Below are 21,140 nucleotides of genomic sequence, written 5' to 3' on the forward strand. Positions count from 1 at the left end.
CTTTCAGTAAAGGAGCACAGCAAACTGCTCATCAAACAGTTCCTGCTAGGGTGCTACTGCAGGTTTCACCCATGTAGACACCAGCTTGAACCAGAGCCGCCTCCCAGGCACTACGCCGACTAGATCCAGGACAAAATGAATCGACAACTACAGGACCGCACAGTGTTAAGACAGACTATAAACAACATTCATTGGGAGACCCTTACCACCTTCTTAAGCTCCCAATCACCGAATACCGTAATCGGAGTCCAACCATCACCCACAGAGATGAAGAACTCCAGCTACCCCGAGAGACCTGCTTAACCTTCGCACAACTACGTTCTGGATATTCTACCAGGTTAAACTCCCACCTACCCAGAATTGACCCCGACATACCAAACATATGTCCGGCATGTGAAGACACTCCGCATGCTCCATCAAACCCACTCATCTAACACCTCTCTCCCTCTGGACCCAACCTGTCGAAACAGCAAGTTTCCTGCGCTTACCATTAGATTAACTAGATGAAGACGACCGGTGATTTACATTGCACTGAAAGGGTTTAGTATTGTTGCTATAACAACAAAAACAACATGGCAAGTACAAAATTGTCGCCCACTAATAGTTATGCACGCTTTTTGTAGTTGTTTACATTTTTCCGTTAAAGAAGAAGTTAAAATAATTAAACAAATTTCTAAAACTAATGTAAAATTTTCCGTGTGTAACGTTAGTAACAACCGTAACCAAGTTTTGATTTGTATTTAAAAATCCATGAGAATTCGATCCTCAAACTGTAGGTTAAATTCCCTTAAACTAAATGTATTAACGCGACTGAAAACTTTTTCACGACTGACGCATAAAATACATATAATTTAACATTTAAACAGCTCAACTGCGAAAACATTTTAATCGCAAGTATGCAGATATCGAATAGTCATATAATCGTCGCTCCATGACAAACAATGAAGCAACTAGGATGATAGACATCATCTTCGCTCATGTTACTGAATACTGACTGCTTTTCACACTCTAGACTTCATAATCCACATAAGCTGTTCAACTATGACCCAAATGCAAAGTTCAAAAACGGTTTGAGATACCAAAATAATAAAAATAATTTTGCTTGATATTTTTCTGATTGGTTGTTTTGATTTTATTCAACGAGGCATAGCAACGGATGCCGGGTATTGTAACATTATGGTTATTAATAAAAAATTATTTTCTATGAAGTTATTGTTTGTAATTCTTTTATATACATATCCTAAATCCCTCAAAACTAATCATACGCGAGCGGGGCCGCGGGTTAAAGCTAGTATTTTTATAATTTTTTTTTCTATCAAATGTTGTTCTCCACTACTCCACTCCACCTTTTTGAATAGCTAAAATGACATACAAATAAATAAATGGCATGTACATTTCTGTTAGGTGTTTGGCCAGGTTCCTCCTCCAATTTATAGTGTACGTGCTGATAACGGCCGTCTCTAAGTATCCAGGACGACTTTTTAGATCACCCAGTATATACATATCATATGCACATATGTATGTATGTATGGTAGATGAAATATTTTTGAAGTGATGCGCGACGCGAGAACCACTAGTTTCACTAATAGAGATGTTTCTTGCTGGGTGCGAATGAAACTTTAAAGGATTGCAGAAATACGGGTATTAATTTCGCAAATAATTTTGATGGTAATTCAAAATACTTTTTAACTGAACAGAAATTAAGACATTACTTCTAGTTTTCAATTTAGTAAAAATATGTACAAATGCTCATGTAAATTTACATATGCTTATATATAGGTACTATATTTCAAAGAGAACTCCTTAAAACATTACTCTTCATTATTTATAAATGACTAAAGAAAGTTTTTAAAATAGTTAGTTAATTTCCATTTCATATTGAAAAAAAATTCTCCAAAATCGAAGCGCTGTAATAATAACCTCTGATTACCGGGATATCGGCGATGATTTTTACCAGTACGTTGGATGACACAGCCTTTAAAAGAATTCAGTCGAACATCGATTTCACCCTCCTCCAGCTAAAAATGTTAATTGCAAATGTATATTTAGAAAAAAATCGGTACAACCAATAATATCAAACTTCCTACATCATCAAATCCGTAGATGTCTTGGTAGCAGGTATAAGAGATACATCGCCGAACACAAGATTTTTTCACAACACCCTCCAGATTTTCGCATAAAGTATTTCGTTCGCATGAAGTCTCGAATTCGTGGTATATAATTTCCTTTGTATTTCAATAAATTTCACAAATAAGTCACACTGAAAAATCAATATTAATAACACATACGTGCGTACATTTTTGCTTGTTTCCTTGTATGCATATTCCGGAAAGTGAAATGTGGCTGCCTTTGGTAACGGTTGACCACTAGCACCTTTCTCAACAAACTGATTCGTAGTAGATACGGTTAAATGTGCTAAAAGAAGTATTACATTGGCTAACATAATTGTTAGCTCCATTCTACATAATAATATAGTCATGTTTCGGGCAGCCACTTTATGCACTTCTGAACATTTGACGCCTGTCAAATAATAAGGGTTGAATATTTTCAAATGCGGGGCAAATATAAATATGTATTACTGTTTTTAAAATTTTAAATGTTATTTATTTTATTTTTTCAATTTATAAATACATATATACTAATTGCATTTTCAAATCGATTGCACCGAACTGTGAGTATGTAAAAAATATATATGTATGTATACATAAAAGCGGGTATTCTAAGCTTTTTCTTGCAGATAACTACGCGCTTCTTCGACCTGAAACAAACATAATTACTTTTGGCAAAAAGTTCAATGTTATTTTTACCGTTTTAAACCATGCCGTCCCTGGTTTGAACATTATCCTATGTAAAAAGGACATTGTGGAGCGAGGTGCTATTCCATGCATGTGCAAGTGTTTTACGGTTATGAAAGGCGGCAAGTGAAAGCCAAACAAAGCATCTGTTGTACTGATATTCATTTTTCCAAATAATGACTTCAAGCCTTCCTCCATACGGTCCACTAAAGATAAGCATATAACAATAAATAAATATTTTATCTTATATGCAAGAGATTGTTCAGATATTGGACTTTGTGGGACAACTCTTTAATTTTTTATAAGAATATTATGTTATACATTGAAGAAAACTATTTCGAACTTTTCTGCTATCTAAAGAATTCCGTTGCTCGCCAAGCCAAAAATTTATAGGTATGTGAAAACGACAAATTAATGATGGTATTGTGACTATGCTTATAGCTTAGGCCAGTGTTCCAAGTATTAATAGGGACTTTTTTATTATATTTTTCATACTTTAGGCGGGATACTTTGAAAAGCGATGGAATTACATAATAGTCCTCAAAACGAAAATATTGGATTGTAGTAAAAGAACATTTGAACTTTGAATAAAGTGAAGTAAAATGAGCTTTGACAGTTAGCAATATCGAAATTAGGCAATAGAAAATGTTGTCAACATCAACCCGTTAATCGGTTCTCTGAAAATTCGAAGGAATCAGGTGGTTTGCTGACGTAATGAGGGATATGAAGCGGTTTGTTTAAAACAGAGGTTGGCAAATGTGTTGGTAATATACAAAAAAATCAATGAAGCCACTGTTTATGTTACTCCGCTGCCGTCTAAACGTTATTAATAGTCTGATCGGATAATCTTAAGGATGCGTACGCGCACAGTTGTGCTGATAACTTCTTAAGCGCGGCACACACGAGGAACATTGTTTCAAATTTAAGTTACAAACATGGTACTTTTTGAGAAATTTGATGTATAATTATAATAAGCGCAAAAAAATGCTTAAAAATATTAATTGATGAATGTTTAAAGAAGGAATATATTGAACCAAAAAAGAAAGAGAATATGGTCTCAAGATTTTTACTTGAAAGGAGATGATAGTTTACTAAAGAAACTGAACAGTGGAACTAAAAAATCTTCTGGATCTATTTGTTTATAAAGTTTAAAAAATTTTCCAAAAGCCCCTCCTTTTTTTTAATTTGTTTGTATATTGATAAATTTTGACCATCTAAAGCTTTGGAAGCTTTTTCCAGGTGCCAATCCTCTGTTTCTACTCTTATCCACAAAATAACTGATGTTACATCTGTTATTTCAAACATACCCACACACACAGTAACATTGTTCCAACATGCCTCAAATTCCAAAAATTTTAATAAGTTAAACTGTAACTCCAGCAATGTTTCGAAGAAGCCCATGCACGGGTAACATTGACCGTCTATAACTTAAGTTTGAAGCAATGTTCCTCGTGCAGTCACGCTTTATACCGTAGCAACCAAAGTTAGAGCTTCCGCACACGGGTCGTATCGTCAGTGGCACTACATTATTTTTTAATATAGCGACGATGCTTGCTTGCCCGCACACAACGCAACTAGATATCGTACAAGTACGAGTTGTCAATATGTCGAGCGATGAAGAGGAATTTATTATATTGTATTACCTTCTCTGTCGAAGGAGAAATAAAAGAAAAAGGAGGTACTGGGTGCATCCGTACTTTAGGAATAACTCAAACAGCAGATTATTCATTGCCACAAGGGAGTTACAAGAGAATGATTACAAATTTCAGACTTTTGCTTACACAAATGATTACAATGATTATAAATTTTTAAGGAGCTTGTAGAAATTTTGAAGCGGACTATTCGACAACAAAATTCTAACAGTGAAAATCAAAAACAAACTATGATACAAGCGTATAGGATATTTGATGATTCTGCTGTACGATACGTGTTGTTGTTGTTGCAGCAGCATAAACATTCCCCATACATATACGGGGAATGCTGGGTAGTGGAAACGGTACGATAATCGTCATGCTGCACGATTCCTGTGATGAGTACGAATAGCTGAAGACCCGTGTGCGGTTCACCATTTGAACACAAGAGTGCGACAACGAAGCATATTTCTGGGATGGCCAAATCTTGTAATCCATCATTCTTAGAAATTAGGTTACCCGCACGATTTACAGAATTCAAATGCTGAGCCCATCTCGTACCGCTATTTCGTTTACAATGAATTTGACAGAATCGCTGTATCTCGCACTTGTACCATTCATTCGTGTGTGTTTTTTTCTTGTATTCTTGTTCGCATTTTCACATTACAGAGAACGTACTTATGTAGATTGTAAATTCAATACCGCCAACAGGTCAATGTGTACATTAACGTTCTCTGCACATTGCTTCACGGTTTTATCTTACCCAACCCCTCATCCTCTTTCGTTAAATTTTTCAAGTTCTCGATATGACGTTTAGGAACTGCCAAGTAATGATATTTTGATGATGGTTTAATGTCCTTAAAAATAACAATTTCGTCGTTTTCGAATTCAATTACAGTGTTTGGTTGTTTCCCCGCAGAAATCTCACAAAAAATGCAATGCCCCATATCCGATGAACTACTTTTTATAAACTGTATAATTGGCAAAAAGGCGAGTCCACCGAGAAGTAATAGGAGAATATATTTCTTCGCGTTCAATTGCCTTTTAAGTGACATCGAAGAATTATCGTCATATATTTATTTACTATCTTAATTGATAACAATTTTTGTTAAATGAACGTATGCGCAGGTTGACAAATTTTGCTGTGGAGACCTGAAATACCAGATGTTGGAAAATAGCAAGTGGAAATTAAAAAATTAAGTACCTATGTATTTATGTTTTTTCATGGGTACCTATGCGGTTTTTCCATGGTGTAAATCGTGCTCAATAATATGCATGGATTAATGAATACATTAAAATTTGCATTTTATTAGGAAGAAAACTTAAATGAATTATTTTATGTACAGTTAAAAATTTTAGTTAGAGAATATAACCAAAAAATGGCAACCTACCGCCAGATTCACAAACAGCTGCTGGCTGTCAAAACGAATGTGTCACAACAATGCAAAGTTTTCGGTCAATCGGGTGTTGTCAACAAACGAAATCATATAAGGGAGTGTGGGGATGCAAATTTAATTGATAACGAAACGAAACTGCTTTAGCAAATATTAAACTAAATAATCAAAAACATAGAAAATTGTCTAAAAGCCGTAGATTATGAATGAACTGAAAGCGCCGTCGTTACAGTCGCTCTTGGAGTCAGATCGCGGATCTAGTGATAGTCTACTTGCAGAATCGTTGCTTGATGTAGAAGATGTAAATTTTTGCAAATTTTATACATATACACTTAATAAATTCCTTTACGCATTTCAGTTAGATGATGTGGAATATTCAATACCGCCAACAGGTACATTGCCGACGTTAGAGGCAGTATTAAGCGAATTTGAAGCTGATTCTGACATCGGTTCGGAATTGGGGGTACCAGCACCGACTCCAACACCAACGCCCTCCATTGCCGAAGAAGGTGGAATTCGCAATGGTGGCGCGGGCGGTGGAGGTTCGATAATGCGATATGCCATATTACAGGGCGTCTCGGCGCAAACAGCATCTGCAGCGGTACGTTAAATTTTTTGGCAATTAAGCAATTAATAATATATTTTAAATCTCGATTTAACTCTCAGGATCGAGTGAATGCTGGACTTGCAACAGCATGTGCTGTGTCGTCGTTGATTGGCATTGGCACTTCACATGGCCACATTCTTAATTTTGATATTACACAAACGTTACGATGGGCTTATCAAGACAAACATGGACAAGGAGCGGTGTCTGCGCTGGCATACAATCCGGATTGCACACGTCTTCTAGCTGGCTTTGCTCGTGGACTAGTCATTATGATTGATACACAATCCGGGGATGTGTTACGCAATCTTTCTGATGTAATCACTCCAAACACGGGAGTTCTACATTTAAAATGGACTTCAAGGCCAGCCTTAGCTCTCTGCTCTGACTCTGGGGGCTCAGTGTGGTCTTTAAGCTTCACCCGTAAGTTGGGCATTCGCGGTTGTTCATCACGTTGTCTCTTCAGTGGCGCTCGTGGTGAGGTATGCACTATGGAGCCATTACTGATGGACAACTCTCACGAACTAGACCAATATTGCATTATTGCCCTAGCTACATTATCAAAATATTTCATTGTTACTATACGTCCGCGACTGAAGGTTATCAAGTATCATGCGCTGCAAGGACCAGCAAATTCCTTACCACTACTCGCTTGGCAAATGGTTTTGATTCAAGCAGCAGATACCACACGTTCTGTTGACCCAGTTATAGTGGTAGGCCGGGGCAATCAACTATTTTTTCATCAACTCTTTATGGCAAATGGACGTATAACGTTGCTGTACCTGCGCCATGTGCAAATTCAGACAAATTTATTATCTGTACATTGGCTAGGGCCGAAATGCGTCGCCTGCATGGATGTCTCAGAAATACTGCATCTAATAGATGTACGTTCCAGCAAAGAGCTTGAATGTATCGATATGGCCAATGCCGGACTAGTATATGGGTCAGCTCAGTTCAAAGGACTTGCCACTGGCGGAAATGTCTCGCCTGCTTTGGCTTTGGCCGGAACGCATGCGTGTTACAATTCTTTAATGTCGCGAGGCACGCAGTTATATGTTTTAGGCGCACGATCTTTGCATATGATTGCTGTGCGTACATGGACTGAGCGTATCAGCTACTTGGTAAACCACCTTACCCGTTTGAAAACTTATACCAATTAAATGTTAATTATACATATTTTCTAGGTAAAAAATCAAAGATGGCAAGAAGCGTGTGATCTTGCTTTAGACGGTTATCGTGCTACTACTGAGCGGCCAAAACGTAAGGCGCAAGCTAAAGAACGAATTATAATGCTATTTAAAGAATATTTAGCTGCTTCTGCTCGTGCACCTGATTATTGTCTGGGACCCATAGTAAAGTGTCTCATCGCAATTGGAGAGCTAGATCTGTTATGGACACAGCTGTGGGACCGGCTACAAAATAAAAGCCTATACCTAAAGCATATCACAGAGCACATAGAAAATGATAATATTCACCGTGTAAACCCAACGATATCTCAGGCACTGGTTGATCATTGGCTGGAAATATCACCATCAAAATTAGAGGAAATAATACTTAAACTAGACTGGACCTGTCTTGACCTAAATCAGGTGCTAAAAGCAGCAAAACGATACAAGCTTTATCGCGCACAAATCTACCTCAATGCACATGCGCTTAATGATTACTCAAGTCCACTCACTGAGCTAATACCCTTAGTAGCTCAGGAATCCTCGGATCTTGGCAACGCACTACTTGTGTACATATCTAGTTGCTTGGCGGGACGTGGTTACCCAAGCGGCGAAATTCCGGCCGATCTAGTTCAAAATGTGAAACACGAAGTTCTTCGCTGCCTAACTTCACTACATTCGAATACTAGCGTGCCGAAAGAATTGCCTTATCCATATTTGCGTGCTCTACTCAAATTCGATACTCGAGAAACATTAAATGTAATTTCCTTAGCTTTTCAAGAGAAAGAATTTAGTGGAGAACTTGGATTTTCTCACCGCAAACGCATCATTAACATACTACTGGAAATAATGACACCAGAAAACACAACTGTAAGTTAATCGCACACATAGATTATTTTACCTCCATATCTTTCCTCTTAAGGATTTACTCAAAACGTTTGTTAGTTTATTTATCTTAATTACTGTTATATTTAATTATTGTTAATATGTATTGCCTATTTTATGTCAAACACACTCTACATTGCATACATCCTTTTCTGATTGCTTATGTCAAACTTGTTCTCCACTTTGTGGCTTATGCCTTGATGTTATCATACAAATTATGTATTCTGCCGCTCTTTTTGATAAGAAGCTTTCTCAAGCCAAACAAATATTCAAATGTTCTTCATTACATGCCCAATGACCGATATTTCGACCTAAACGATCTTTTGTATACTATCCCAGCTCATAAACCTTAGGGTGTTTTCCAGCCTTTTGTATACAAGTGCAGGCTACATTCTTAGAAATTCCTCTCAAGGGCAGAGGTACTCCAGTTTGCCTTATTATCAAGTTTAATTCCGAACCTATTTTTTCAAATTTATTCTCAAATGAAATCACCATGCAACCGCTCCGTTGATTATCATGGTGTCCATTCGTGTGGGAGGTTGCAGCAGGGTACTCTTTCAATTTCGTTCGACATTCAGGATAAGGCTAACAGACCGTTTCAATTGCAACTCCTTTTATTGTAATTGGATGACAGTTTTGGAGGGGTTTATATTAAGGCCTATCCCAATACACCACCTCTTGAGCAGGTTCAGAGCTGTTTGCACTATATCGCAAAGGGTATTTTCGAATTTACCTCGGACTGTAATTACAACATCATTCCTTGACAGTGGATGGCATTGTCATTCAGCAGATACAGTAAATTGTCACCGACTTAAGTTCTATCGGAGGTGTGTGGTAGGATTGCCCCCCTGTGGGTACCCATTTTTAGATTTTAATTCTAATCAGCTATCCGCTCTCGCGGTCTCAGCTATCCTTTTCCGTAGCAAGGACTATCCATTCGCAAATAGGTCTTTATTTGTTCCTTTCCCCTAGTACACGACACACTCCCGAAACTAAAGCGTTGTCTAACGCTCCCTCGCTATCTAGGAATACAGCGAGTGCTTGTCTCCCTACAATCAACTGCCCTCTGGATCTCTATGACCAACTCAAACAGTGAAAATTGACAATTCGCGAAGACTGTTGAGATCGCATGAGTCTGATGATATACAGCTGTTGCCAAGATTTCCCTTTGTACCTTAATACATTTGATTCTATCTAGTAATATAGGCTATATGTAAACATATTTGAAATTAATTGTACATATTTAATTAGTATTAACCTATTATTTAACATCGTTTCAATCATCAGTGGGCTGAAATAGGCTGCCTTTTGAATTTTATTGCCCAACAAATATCGCAACAATGTCTAACACCCGATACCCAGCTATTGGAGAAAGTACTCAACCATTTATCGAAAGAAGAAATAGCGAATGAAACTGCTCGTCAACATTCGGAGCGTGAGAGTGCATGGCATGAATTGCTTGTTAACAATTGTCTGAAAGAAGTGAGCAACGATGAGGAGCAGCTGCACCTAGCCAAACGCGCGCATTGTTACTACGTAGAAGAATACTTGCTGGAGAAGTTGCAGCGCTATGATGGTATTGTCGAGTGTTATCTTAACAACAGCCTGCGTCACGATATCATGTTTAGCTACATGGAACGCCATGTTCGCGATCCTCAGCGTAAAATTTACGAACAAATTGAAAACAACTTACTGCGAATGCTGGAAATAAACGCCAAGGAAACAACGCGCATCGTAGACTTCTATTATAGTGGACAAATACAGAAATTGGTGGAAGTTGCTGAGAATGATGCACACTCATTATTGACTTTTCTTGAGCATTTACATCGGAGACGAGTCGATTTAACGGCAGAGCAGAGTGAACAATTATTGGCACTTTTATGTAAGCATAAACCAAAAGAGGTTGAAGATTTTGTACGGAACACTGATGAATACCGCGTGGAAGAGGCTCTAAAACTGGTGCTAGATTGTAAACTCAGCAGAGCAGCTATTTACCTGCATGAAAAGCAAGGCAATTACAAGGCTGCATTCATGTTATCCATGGAAGTACTAGCTACGATGCACGGTGAAGAGGCAGCTGTTTTAGCACAAGAAATTAGCAACTTGTGTGTGCGAGCCACTGATGTTCTAACAAACATGGAATGTGAAAAATTTTGGTTTATGCTGTTGCAGCAAATACTGCCGCGTGACGATCTCAAATCTAGTACGAAGTATATGTTGCATGTAGCATCACAACATGTTGATTTACCAAAACTTGTGCAACTGGTAATGAACACCCATAATGTTTCGGGAAATTTCGGTGATATTAAAGATTTACTAATGAGTATGCTATCGCAGTCTCGTTTAGAGACGGATGCCATGGAGAAAACTCTTAAAATCAAGGGCCAAGATCTAGCTAGTACATTTGCCCATAAACGGCGTGAAGTTACTCGTGGTCTTTTGGTATCAGTAATGCGTTGTGTAATGTGCCAACAGCGTTTGTACAACCAGAGTGATATACTTGTCCTAGGTGGTTGCGGTCATGCTTTTCATGATAAATGTGCAGCGACGTATAATGAGACATTGCAAGTGCATCACAATGACAAGATTTTACAATCAACACACGCTGAAAACGATGGATGCGTGATCAATTATTCATGCCCGAATTGTCTCTCGGCGATAGAAAACAACTTCTACAGCAATGCAATTAAGCTATCAGAACCTAGCCATAAAGTATATGAACTCAGTAAAGGAGCTCATAATTTACATCAGCAACAAGAACAAATACTTCAAATGGGCATTTTAAGATTGAAAGCACCACCGCGAAAGTTTACAAGCAACTAATGGTAAGCAATATACATATGTACATACAAACATACATAGGTATGCACGTACATGGACACCACAATAGTATTAAGAGCTTTTTGTTTAATATTTCATAAATAATTTTTTGGCTGCAAATATATGATTGAAAGCATCTGTGCCACTTAAAGTTATGCATGTAAACGAATCATATGAAGTAGTCACCACATCACTTGCGTTATCTTTTTGCGATATGTGTCACGGAAATCTGTTAGGTCTCCATACAAAGTTCTAAAGGCCGATATGAAAAGGCTAACGGATTCCCTCTTGTACGTGTGATTTTACATTCCTTTCTAACGCAGGTATATTTATATATACAACGACTCGCAAAATATTCGAAAATAAAATTTTCCTAGTAGAAAGCCCAAAAAAGATTATTTTATGTCGAGCTAACTTTTTAAAGCATATAAACACTCAGCTTTCTCTTGAAAGAAATAATTCAATATCTCAGCAAAAAAAATCATGAGTGTAAACCGCTATAAATATGAACTGACTTAAATTCACATCACATAAATATTCAGAATTTTCAATCGTGATCTGCTTTGTAAAGACACCGTTATCCACACAAGAGCGCGTTGCTGTTGGTAGAATTTAAGATTCATTCTTTTAGTAAAATTCGATGGTTTCGGTAGTGGATTTGTAATAAAATATGAGAAGTTGTTATGATGTTTACTGTATATGTATATGAGTAGAAAATCAAAATAAACTATATTGGAGGAAAGAAATGATAATTTACGAAATGAAGGAAAAATATTAAGAAAGATATTAAGTTACACAAAAAGAAGCATTTCAACTATCCAGATCAATTGCAGAATAAGTCGTTAAACTTAGGACAGGGATCAGAAAGCGCTAAAAAATGTAAGTCCCGTGCTAAGGCTAAGTTATTATTCAACAACTCAAGCGAGAGCCATGCACTTTTGCCCTATTAATAGGAATTTCGCTGAGATTAGCAGATAAAATCTCAGAGATAAATCTGTGCGAAGAACGATTAGAGCTGCTGGGTATAATTGGCGAACTCCACGAATTAAGCCGCTTATAAGGAAAAAAAAAACGAAAAAGCGGTCGGAATTCGCAAAAAAGTGTATTGATTCTAACAACGAGTTTTGGTTAAAATTAATATTTAGTGATGAGACTAAATTTAACATTTTTGGGACCGCTTGTGGTAATAAAGTGTGGCGAAAAGTGAATTGTAAGCAAATGCTAAAATGGGCCATATAAAGCCCTGAACATAGGGCGATTCAAATATTAAAGGAGAATTTGAGTGCTAGCGCCAATAAACTTGGGCCTTCGGATCGTTACAGCAAGACCCGAAAATATACAGCTCGCTACAACACAAAGCTTTGGATATTATATAACGCTCTCAATGTTTTGGAAACACCACCTAAGTCGCCGGATCTAAATCTGAGGACTTTTGGGCAGATTTGCAGCTTGCCATTCGGAAACACGAAAACACGGGCAGATATATCAATGCAGAATAGATTAAGAGAAGTTATTAAAATGAGAAAAAATGCTATCAGATATGAGTTAAAAATACCCCCATATGTACATATATGTATGTCTGGAATTGTTTTCCGAATATTTTTGACTCGAATTCACTTACTTTTTAATTTAATGCACTATTTGCTTACGCTTCAGCTTGAAAAAAAATTATTTTTACATTTAAATTAATGCGCACAATGAAATAACTGAATTAGTGTTTTGAAAGGAGCTTCTGTACTTTATAAACTAAAAAAAAATATTTCCGAATACTTTTGTGTATATATATTTGTGCTCTCTACTTTCGTTAGAACTAACTTAAAAATTATTCAAATATCTAACTAGTTAGACCCATGGTGAAAAGATTCAAAAGTATAGCTAAAATGAAACCGTTAACCGGCTCTCATCAAATCAGAAGGGATTTGTTGACGTAACTGGGGTTTGACAGCGGTTTGTTTACGACAAAGGTCGGCAAAAACTGAGATTGTGTTGTTAGGAAACGAAAAAATCATGTTATTTCGTTGCCGTCTGAACCCTAGTTGACAATAACTGATTGGGCGTAAGGATACTTGTGAAATGAGTGGGCACTATTCTGCTGCCGAATACCCGATGAAGTGGCGACCGAGCTTATTCCCAGAATTTTGCTTCGGATGATCATAACCTGATTAGACGACCGCTGCAGAATGCAAAGGTGGTGATATTCCTTGACGGATTTGACAGAATCAGTTGTTATAAAGAGAAAAAATGTTTGCAAAGCTACTTATTTGTATATGAATCAATCAGTAAATATTTTGATTTTACTACTAATTTTCTAATTTCACTTTTATTTGTTGTATTTTTAGTTATCTACAGTTTACACAGTAAATTTGATTTTTTTCCTTCTTATTAAACTGTTAAAATTTATGTTTTCTTACACAGTTTTTTTTATTCAATTCACACAACTCGCTACAGCTTAAAATTAAATTTCGCGGTGACACGACGGAGGTTTCCAAAATCCAATTACTATTATTTATTAATAAATCTATATTGGTGAATAATTGCATCATGGGTGGTAACGTGTCAATTGAATGTCCCGCATTACTTCTAAATCTTGCTGTCCTCTAATTCGTCTTACTGTCTGTTATAGGCCTATGATAAGCCCGCCAGGATGAATCCGTTGTGGCACCGCATTTAACTTTGGATTTACACAAGGTAATTGAAAATACGAATTAGCGCCGTTAGTGTCGTTTTTACAAAATGCTTGCTCTGGCTTAGATCCTTTGGAGAATTACAACGTTAACATTAACGTTATCTGCTTCATTTTTCTTTTGATTGCTTAAAGAGCTGATGTTACAGCGAATTCGGAAAGCGCAATGATTCTTGCGTGCGAAATGAGTGGACATACTTGGTTGAAGCTGTATAACTGGATACACATTGACGGCCGCACGCATCAAACTTTCATATTCGCTCACTTTTTGTTCAGTTGTTTAAGTCTACAGTATTCTTTGATATCTTCTTATTATATTTTTGCCATGTAATAATTAAGACACATAAATATACATATACATATTTCCGATTAATCTTTAGTGTAGAGTAACAGCTATTGTAATTTATAAAAATTGATGCGGTATGAAAAACCGAACTTATTCGCAAAAAATTCAATTAGTGTAATGAATTAGAAAAAAAATATACATAATACAATTACCTAACTATAAATTTACGAATTAAAAACGAACCGAATGTAGTTAAATACAATTATTTACATTAAATTAGATACTGTGTTTCAGAATGTGGACATTTTGGTTATTATGCTGATAGTTCTTTCGGATATAGATTGCTGTAGTATTGTACAAATTCTCCGCATTGCTCCGCTAATTGTAAAATGATAAAATTAAATACAGCAATATATATATTTTTTTACAAAACTTACTCTTTAAAAAGTCCATAGTACCACGTTGACGTAGATTTCGCATTTGGAAGAATTTAAAAACACTATGGAAAATTAGGTCATCCTTAGTCTTTTGAGCAGTCTCGAGGAATTTACGAGCCGAGATTGTCTCACTGTTTTTCGAATCCCGCGCTAAACGTAAAGCATCGATTACTTTTCCTTGCCCTAACAATACCTCGATTATAATCTAACGGAGGTAGATGAATTTATAGGATTATGATTATCATAATACGCACAGTATACACATATGTATTTCCATACTTACATCGTGCGCACCGATTTTACTCAACATATCGAGGGCTATTTGTGAAATAGCTGCATCAGCATTGGAATGCGAAAGCAGAAAGCAAGCAATTGATTTTGATTCCAACAATAAAGAGTAGCTAACCAGATGTCTTAGGGTATCAAAGCTACGATTTCGTATAAGCTCGTTTATAATCATTTTGCTTAGGTCTTCTTGTGCGGCAATGTTATGTTTGTTTAGTGAGTTTAAATAAAGAATCAATATTGTTTCAGTATTTTCACGTTCACAAATAGGTTGGAAGGCGTGTGTGAACATGTCTTGTTGTTCAATGAGAACTTTTGGTGCAGGTGGCAGTTTGGGAATTGTCTTAACATTTGACGGTTGAGCAGTTTGTGTTTGGAGCTCTAGCTGTACCCATGATCTAAAATATAAACTTAAGCGCATGAGACAATAATCATAAATACTATTTAAAACACTTACGCATACACCTTATTGATTTTATTGAACATCGTTTCTAACACAGGCAGTAGTGTGCCTTTGTACTGGTCATCAACCATCTGACGAACCATTTTTAAAAGCACTTGTTTGCCATTAGCCCGCTGCAGCAAAAATTCTGTGAGTCGGATGCAGTCTGGTATGAGTGAGCAAAGTGGTTCCACATTAAGGTTTAAATACCACATACAACCCAGCATGGCATCAATTACAATGTTCGGTTGGAATAGCACCCAATGTACCGAATCTAAATTGGAACTGAATTAATTAACAAATATGTTTTAATTATAAGCATCTTACACAATTCACATTGCATAGTTTGTCCATCTGGCGATAGACTTGGCAGTTTCAGCGCAAAAGGGCGAATTGAACGCCCTGGAGTAATGGGTGTGTGATATGTAACACCGTTCACTAATTCACCAGGCAAAGAAATATCAAATAGAAGCGATGTGGCAGAAGCCTGATGATGAACTACTATCAAGTTATCTACAGTATTAATTGCAAAACGACCCACATGACCGAGCCTGAGTACATGACATTTTCGTGGCGCTAACCCTGGTCCATTAAGAAGGTAAACTTCGACCTCCATCATACCAGCAGAGCTTACTTGCAGAAGAAAAACTGCCATTGTACCATATACCTGTCCAAGAGTAACTTTACTTTCCTGAACATCACGATTCGTATCATCCACTGCGGGTAAAAATTTTTTTTTAGTGTACATTCCAATACAAAATATACTTACTTTCCAACTTAGGCAGCTTAGTAATAGATTTCTGTTTTATTAAAACCGGCACCAATGTATTGTTTTCCGTTGAGCATATGAGAGCTATGTTAGATTCAGCACACCATGCAAACCATTTGATACCTATATTCAAGGACTTCACGGTACGAACTTGTTTCTTTTCAGCTGACACAGTGAATATTTCGATGCTACTATTTGAAATTATGGCGACTTCGCGTGTGTGAACCCATACAAAACCATAAACAACAGCTTTAATTTGATGTACAATAATTTCCTGAAGCAATGGTTGTTCTCCCTGAAAGAAAATGAATTCAACGGCATTTTCTTTACGTTGTACTGCGAGTATTTTGTTGTCAGGAGAAAACTTAATGGAGCGAATAGTGCCGCGGTCATTCATACAAAACGAAATCACGGTGTCCTCAGTGGGTCCCTTAACAATTACTCCAGTTGCTCCACCACTACGGACGGCAAAAATCTACAAAAAATGTGAATTTATATTATTGATGCAAAGACGTCCCTCATGTTTACTACTTGTCTATTGGAGTCATCAAAAAACACATTGGTCAATTGGCTAACAGCATCGAACCGTATCGGACACTTAGACAACTCGATATAATGAAGAGACTCCATTGTATCTAGCAATTAAATGAATTCTTTGTTTACTAATATAAAGTTTAGGTGTCCACTCGGCCGAAATAAAATCATTTTTTGAGGGCAGTGTTGCCAGATGCACGACACCGTCGTTATTTTGACGACGTTTTTGTACCAAAAGCAATGATGAAGATTATTGATAATGAAATCAGATCAAACACATAAACTATCTAAACAAAAGAAATTATACACAGACAGATACTCCTTCTTGTCATGGTATCATCCGCATAAAAACGTAAAAGATTGCATTTGGAGGTTTCATATTAATTTGTGCTTTCATAATTTAACAGGTGGCATTTCGTTTTCATTAGTTTGTTTGGTTTAAGTACAATATTACCAAGCGATTCAATAAATTTTCACAAACATGTAATTTCTCCTGTTTTTGTTTGTTTTATATGTATTGGTAAGGGACCTGACTCAGGACTTGTCAAAATCGCGAAAAATAAAGTAACTGCTTTGAGAAGACGCCACCTATAGTACTCAATTCGCCTTGGCTTTCGTCTGCATATTTGATACAGTTACCCAACACTATATTTACCAGCCGTCAGTGATTAAATAAAAATGTCAATTAACGGATAAATGTCAATAATTTTTTATTCAACGGCAGGGCGATTCATGTAAATCCACAAAAATTTGTAAAGCGGCATAAATATAGTAAAGTAAATCACTTTCAAGCAGGTCTATAATTTAGGGTGGAACCACTGTCTAAAAATGGTGATTAGGTACGTGTCTTAAATTTAGCACTTTCGATGTTTCTATTTACGTAATGTCTTTTTATTCCACATATACGCGATAATAATTTAACCAATTTGTGCAGTTTCCTGGTGCGTGCTGGCATTATTGTTGGTGCTGTATATTACTCGAAGAAACAGGGAGTATGGGGTAATACAGAAGAATCAGAGAAACTATACAATAAATTGAAAGATGGATTACGGCCACATGCCAAAGAACTAGAAAGGAAACTACCATTTGAGGTTCCCGCCCTGCCTGAATCTGGCGAGGCTCGCTTTTTAGCTAAACACTACTATAACGAGGGTGTTAAAAACACGTTCCATTTTATTGAAATGATACCCTGTTACACCGGCCAATTAATGCACAAAGCTAAAACAGAATTTGAAAAATTCTCTCAGGCTCCAGCCCCTAACACTGATAAATAAGGCGTTGCAAACAAAAAAACTAAAGTGGTTATTTTCTATTATAAATTTTATGCTAAAAAATTAAAATTCTGTTGAGCTGAAAATATTTTGTTCATATGACTAACGAACACATAATACGTTAAAATAAAAAAAATTCACATTTCAACAATGCGAATAAAATTTCAAAGTTAATCTTCCGTTTTTTGTGAATGATTTAATTAGTCATCTTTAAATTTGTTAGGCGGCCATCTTCTGATTTCACTGGTCCATATACCATTGATTTCCAAATTGAAATATGTTGGTTTTACTTGGAGACCCCGTGACATAGGGTACATATATGTAAATTGATTGCAAAATGTTCAGAAAGTATTTATACGTTTTGCTCCTACGCTTATTAAATTATAATTTAATCGATTACATCGTTGCCATATTCACTCGCACCAGAATAATAGAGTCTCCACTCCGCTGTGTGTCATCAAAGTCTGATAGTCTCTAAAAAGTAGAAACTTTTGCTTTTTCGGATTCGGCCATCTAGAACGCATAGCCTGGAGCTCTAGATTTAGTGCTCGATATGTCTCTCGTTGTCGGTTAATTAATTTACCAACGTTAGATATGTATGTAATATTTTCCCTGGCAATCTATTTTTTACTGGATACTATTTCGGAGAAAATTGATTCGTGATTTGTTAATGATGTCTTAGCTTTATTTTTTATCTAATCTGTCTGTAAGATTTGAATTCATACTTGTAAATAGAGCTGTAGGTCGCGAGACTGGGAAAAATTACTCGCAAAGTCAGGCGCTTACAATATTATATTCGTGCAAGAAATAACTATTTCAAAAATTACCATTTTTCGCAGAAATATATAATATGGTTATTGTCGCCGTAGCCGAATGGGTTGGTGCGTGATTACCATTCGGAATTCACACCAACCGTTGGTTCGAATCTCGGTAAAACACCAAAATTAAGAAAAACATATTCCTAATAGCGGTCGCTCCTCGGCAGGCAATGGCAAACCTCCGAGTGTATTTCTGCCATGAAAAAGCTCCTCATAAAAATATCTGCCGTTCGGAGTCGGTTTGACTCTAGGTCCCTCCATTCTTGGAACAACATCAAGACGCACACCACAAATAGGAGGAGGAGATCGGCCAAACATCCAAAAAGGGTGTACGCGCCAATTATATATATATATAAATAATATATGCGGTCTCTCATTTATCAGGTCAATCCACAAGTCTGTGCGTTTTTTAAAGGTGGTTTTAAAATTAATAAAAAATATGTTTAAAGTATTTATCAATAATATATTTTCCTGCATTATTTACAATGTCTTCCCAACGTTTAGGCAAATTTTTAATTCCCTGCTCAAAAAATTTTTTGTCCTTGGAGCCAAATTACGCTTCGATATCCCTTTTTATAGCTTACTTTGAGGAGTAGTTCTTGTTACACATATGGGATTGAAGTCCACGGAAAAGGTGATAATCACAAGGTGCAATATCCGGAGAGCATGGTGGATGCGGAATTAGCTCCCATCCGAGCTCGTTCAGCTTGCCTAATGTTTGTCTTGCGGTATGAGGTCTTGCGTTGTCGTGGTGAATCAAAACTTTGCGACTATGTACTAAAGACGGTCGATTTTTGTTAAGTGCCTCATTCAGGTTTGATAGCTGATGGGAATAATAATCAGAAATGATCGCCGATTTGGTTCCAGAAGATCATAGTAAACAATACCGGCCATATCCCACCAAATAGACAGGAGAATCTATAGGGGGCGAACAGGATTACCCATTTTGCATCACCAGTAACGATACGGTTCAAAAAAACTTTAATTTGCAAGCCGTTGCAGCAGCTGAGAACACACATTCACTCTCCGCTGAAGGTTGGCGACGGAAAGTCTATGCGGAACACATTTTCCCAGCTTTGAAACCTTTCCCAACTGAACCAGGTGCCTGTGAACTGTTCCGATGAAGTTATCTCTGAGCTATAATATCGACTGTCAAATTTGGCTCAGCTTCCACGAGTTCGAGCAAGGCGTCGGAGTTAAAGACTTCAGGACCGACAGCGCGCGAGCATCCTCTACGTCGCAGTTACCACTTCGGAATTTTGAAAACCACTTTTGCGCAGTCCTTACATTAACGGTATCCTCTCCGAGAACAGTGTTTATTTCTGCAGCAGCAAAATATGCCTCTTATACGCGTTCGAAAATTCCACTTTATATTTCAACACGTTCTTCTATTCGCGATTAAAATAACTTGTTGAATGCACAATATATCAAAGAAAATATAAATAGTTCCGTTATATTCCGCGAATAATTTTTTGTATGCAGAAATCTTAAAAAAGTGAAATTATGGGTAAAATACGCACGAACTTATGGACTGACCTGATACTATTATTTTATTACCTTAGCAGTTATCGCGCTTATAAAAAAGAAATTGTAATTAAATGTTTTAGCCGATAGCCCGGGCAGCTAGTGCTGTAAATATAGTAATTTATAATTTAATAAATAAATAATATAAAAAAATAAATAATTTCACGTTTTAATAAGGTTGTATCAACGTCCGGTCCGACCGAATAAATAACTAGTTAACTCCAATAAAAAAAATATAAAATTTAGCATTTTATTTTTTGTTAGCATACAGTTTAGTACAACTCTATACAAAACGTTCTAATTATTCTGAAATGAAAGTAAAATAGATCCGACTTACGTGGAAGTGTGAAAAGCAAATATTTTGGAAAACTGCACTTCTCATTTTATTATTCCCTTGCATTAGCCTATTTACAATCACATTTTTGGACAACTTTGTTTGTTAACAGTAATAGTAGCCCCGCCAGTGTCGGGCATATCACCGGTCGTCTTCGTCTAGCTCATCTAAAGGTAGGCCCAGGAAACATGCTGTTTCGACGGGTTGGGTCCAGAGGGAGAGGGATATTAGATGAGTCGGTCTTAGGGGCATGTGAAAAGGTGGTCAGCGTTGTTGTTGTTGTAGCAGCATAAACATTCCCCATAAATACAAGTATATATGGGGAATGCTGCTGAAGTGACAGTCCTTGGCCGGATATAAATCCGAGTCGTTTCGGTAACGTAGAACCGACTGTCGTGGAGACGAGGTGGTTAGCGTCGTGCGGGGTGCCTTCACATGCCGGTCATATGTTTGATATGTCGG

The 21,140-nt window shown here is 36.9% G+C and overlaps 5 protein-coding genes across 15 annotated transcripts; 2 read left to right on the forward strand and 3 right to left on the reverse strand.

The window, feature by feature from the left end:
• Positions 1 to 1,736: 1,736 nt before the first annotated feature.
• On the reverse strand, positions 1,737 to 2,553 carry LOC129242473 (uncharacterized). The gene is made up of 3 exons (XM_054879127.1): positions 2,297 to 2,553; positions 2,088 to 2,225; positions 1,737 to 2,018 (listed from the first exon to the last, which is right to left on the reverse strand). Exons 1-3 carry the CDS (start codon positions 2,477 to 2,479, stop codon positions 1,836 to 1,838), a joined length of 504 nt encoding a protein of 167 aa, XP_054735102.1. The 5' UTR covers positions 2,480 to 2,553; the 3' UTR covers positions 1,737 to 1,835.
• A 26-nt stretch (positions 2,554 to 2,579) lies between these two features.
• Positions 2,580 to 5,563, reverse strand: LOC129242472 (adenosine 5'-monophosphoramidase HINT3). Its single transcript, XM_054879126.1, has 3 exons — positions 5,190 to 5,563; positions 2,808 to 3,001; positions 2,580 to 2,758 (listed from the first exon to the last, which is right to left on the reverse strand). Exons 1-3 carry the CDS (start codon positions 5,479 to 5,481, stop codon positions 2,720 to 2,722), a joined length of 525 nt encoding a protein of 174 aa, XP_054735101.1. The 5' UTR covers positions 5,482 to 5,563; the 3' UTR covers positions 2,580 to 2,719.
• Positions 5,564 to 5,884: 321 nt separating this feature from the next.
• On the forward strand, positions 5,885 to 16,452 carry LOC129240234 (vacuolar protein sorting-associated protein 8 homolog). 11 transcript variants are annotated; one of them, XR_008582049.1, is made up of 8 exons: positions 5,885 to 6,121; positions 6,179 to 6,421; positions 6,487 to 7,545; positions 7,609 to 8,460; positions 9,763 to 11,300; positions 13,711 to 13,843; positions 13,919 to 13,983; positions 14,047 to 14,560. XR_008582049.1 is itself a non-coding variant. In XM_054875906.1 (6 exons), the coding sequence occupies exons 1-5, from the start codon at positions 6,023 to 6,025 to the stop codon at positions 11,296 to 11,298; spliced, it is 3,789 nt and encodes a 1,262-aa protein (XP_054731881.1). In that variant the 5' UTR covers positions 5,885 to 6,022; the 3' UTR covers positions 11,299 to 11,300; positions 16,363 to 16,452. The 11 variants fall into 11 exon arrangements, 4 of the variants coding, with proteins under 4 accessions (XP_054731881.1, XP_054731877.1, XP_054731878.1 ...); XR_008582050.1 differs by having other exon boundaries at positions 14,114 to 14,560; XR_008582045.1 differs by having other exon boundaries at positions 13,711 to 13,983.
• Positions 14,528 to 16,912, reverse strand: LOC129240235 (regulator of MON1-CCZ1 complex). The gene is made up of 7 exons (XM_054875907.1): positions 16,729 to 16,912; positions 16,198 to 16,672; positions 15,756 to 16,145; positions 15,444 to 15,702; positions 14,985 to 15,384; positions 14,702 to 14,906; positions 14,528 to 14,642 (listed from the first exon to the last, which is right to left on the reverse strand). The coding sequence occupies exons 1-7, from the start codon at positions 16,825 to 16,827 to the stop codon at positions 14,578 to 14,580; spliced, it is 1,893 nt and encodes a 630-aa protein (XP_054731882.1). The 5' UTR covers positions 16,828 to 16,912; the 3' UTR covers positions 14,528 to 14,577.
• A 476-nt stretch (positions 16,913 to 17,388) lies between these two features.
• On the forward strand, positions 17,389 to 18,176 carry LOC129241003 (MICOS complex subunit MIC13 homolog QIL1). The gene is made up of 2 exons (XM_054877113.1): positions 17,389 to 17,570; positions 17,666 to 18,176. Exons 1-2 carry the CDS (start codon positions 17,560 to 17,562, stop codon positions 18,003 to 18,005), a joined length of 351 nt encoding a protein of 116 aa, XP_054733088.1. The 5' UTR covers positions 17,389 to 17,559; the 3' UTR covers positions 18,006 to 18,176.
• Positions 18,177 to 21,140: the final 2,964 nt, after the last annotated feature.

The sequence above is a fragment of the Anastrepha obliqua genome, chromosome 3 (genome assembly GCF_027943255.1).
Source record: "Anastrepha obliqua isolate idAnaObli1 chromosome 3, idAnaObli1_1.0, whole genome shotgun sequence".
Lineage (NCBI taxonomy): Eukaryota > Metazoa > Arthropoda > Insecta > Diptera > Tephritidae > Anastrepha > Anastrepha obliqua.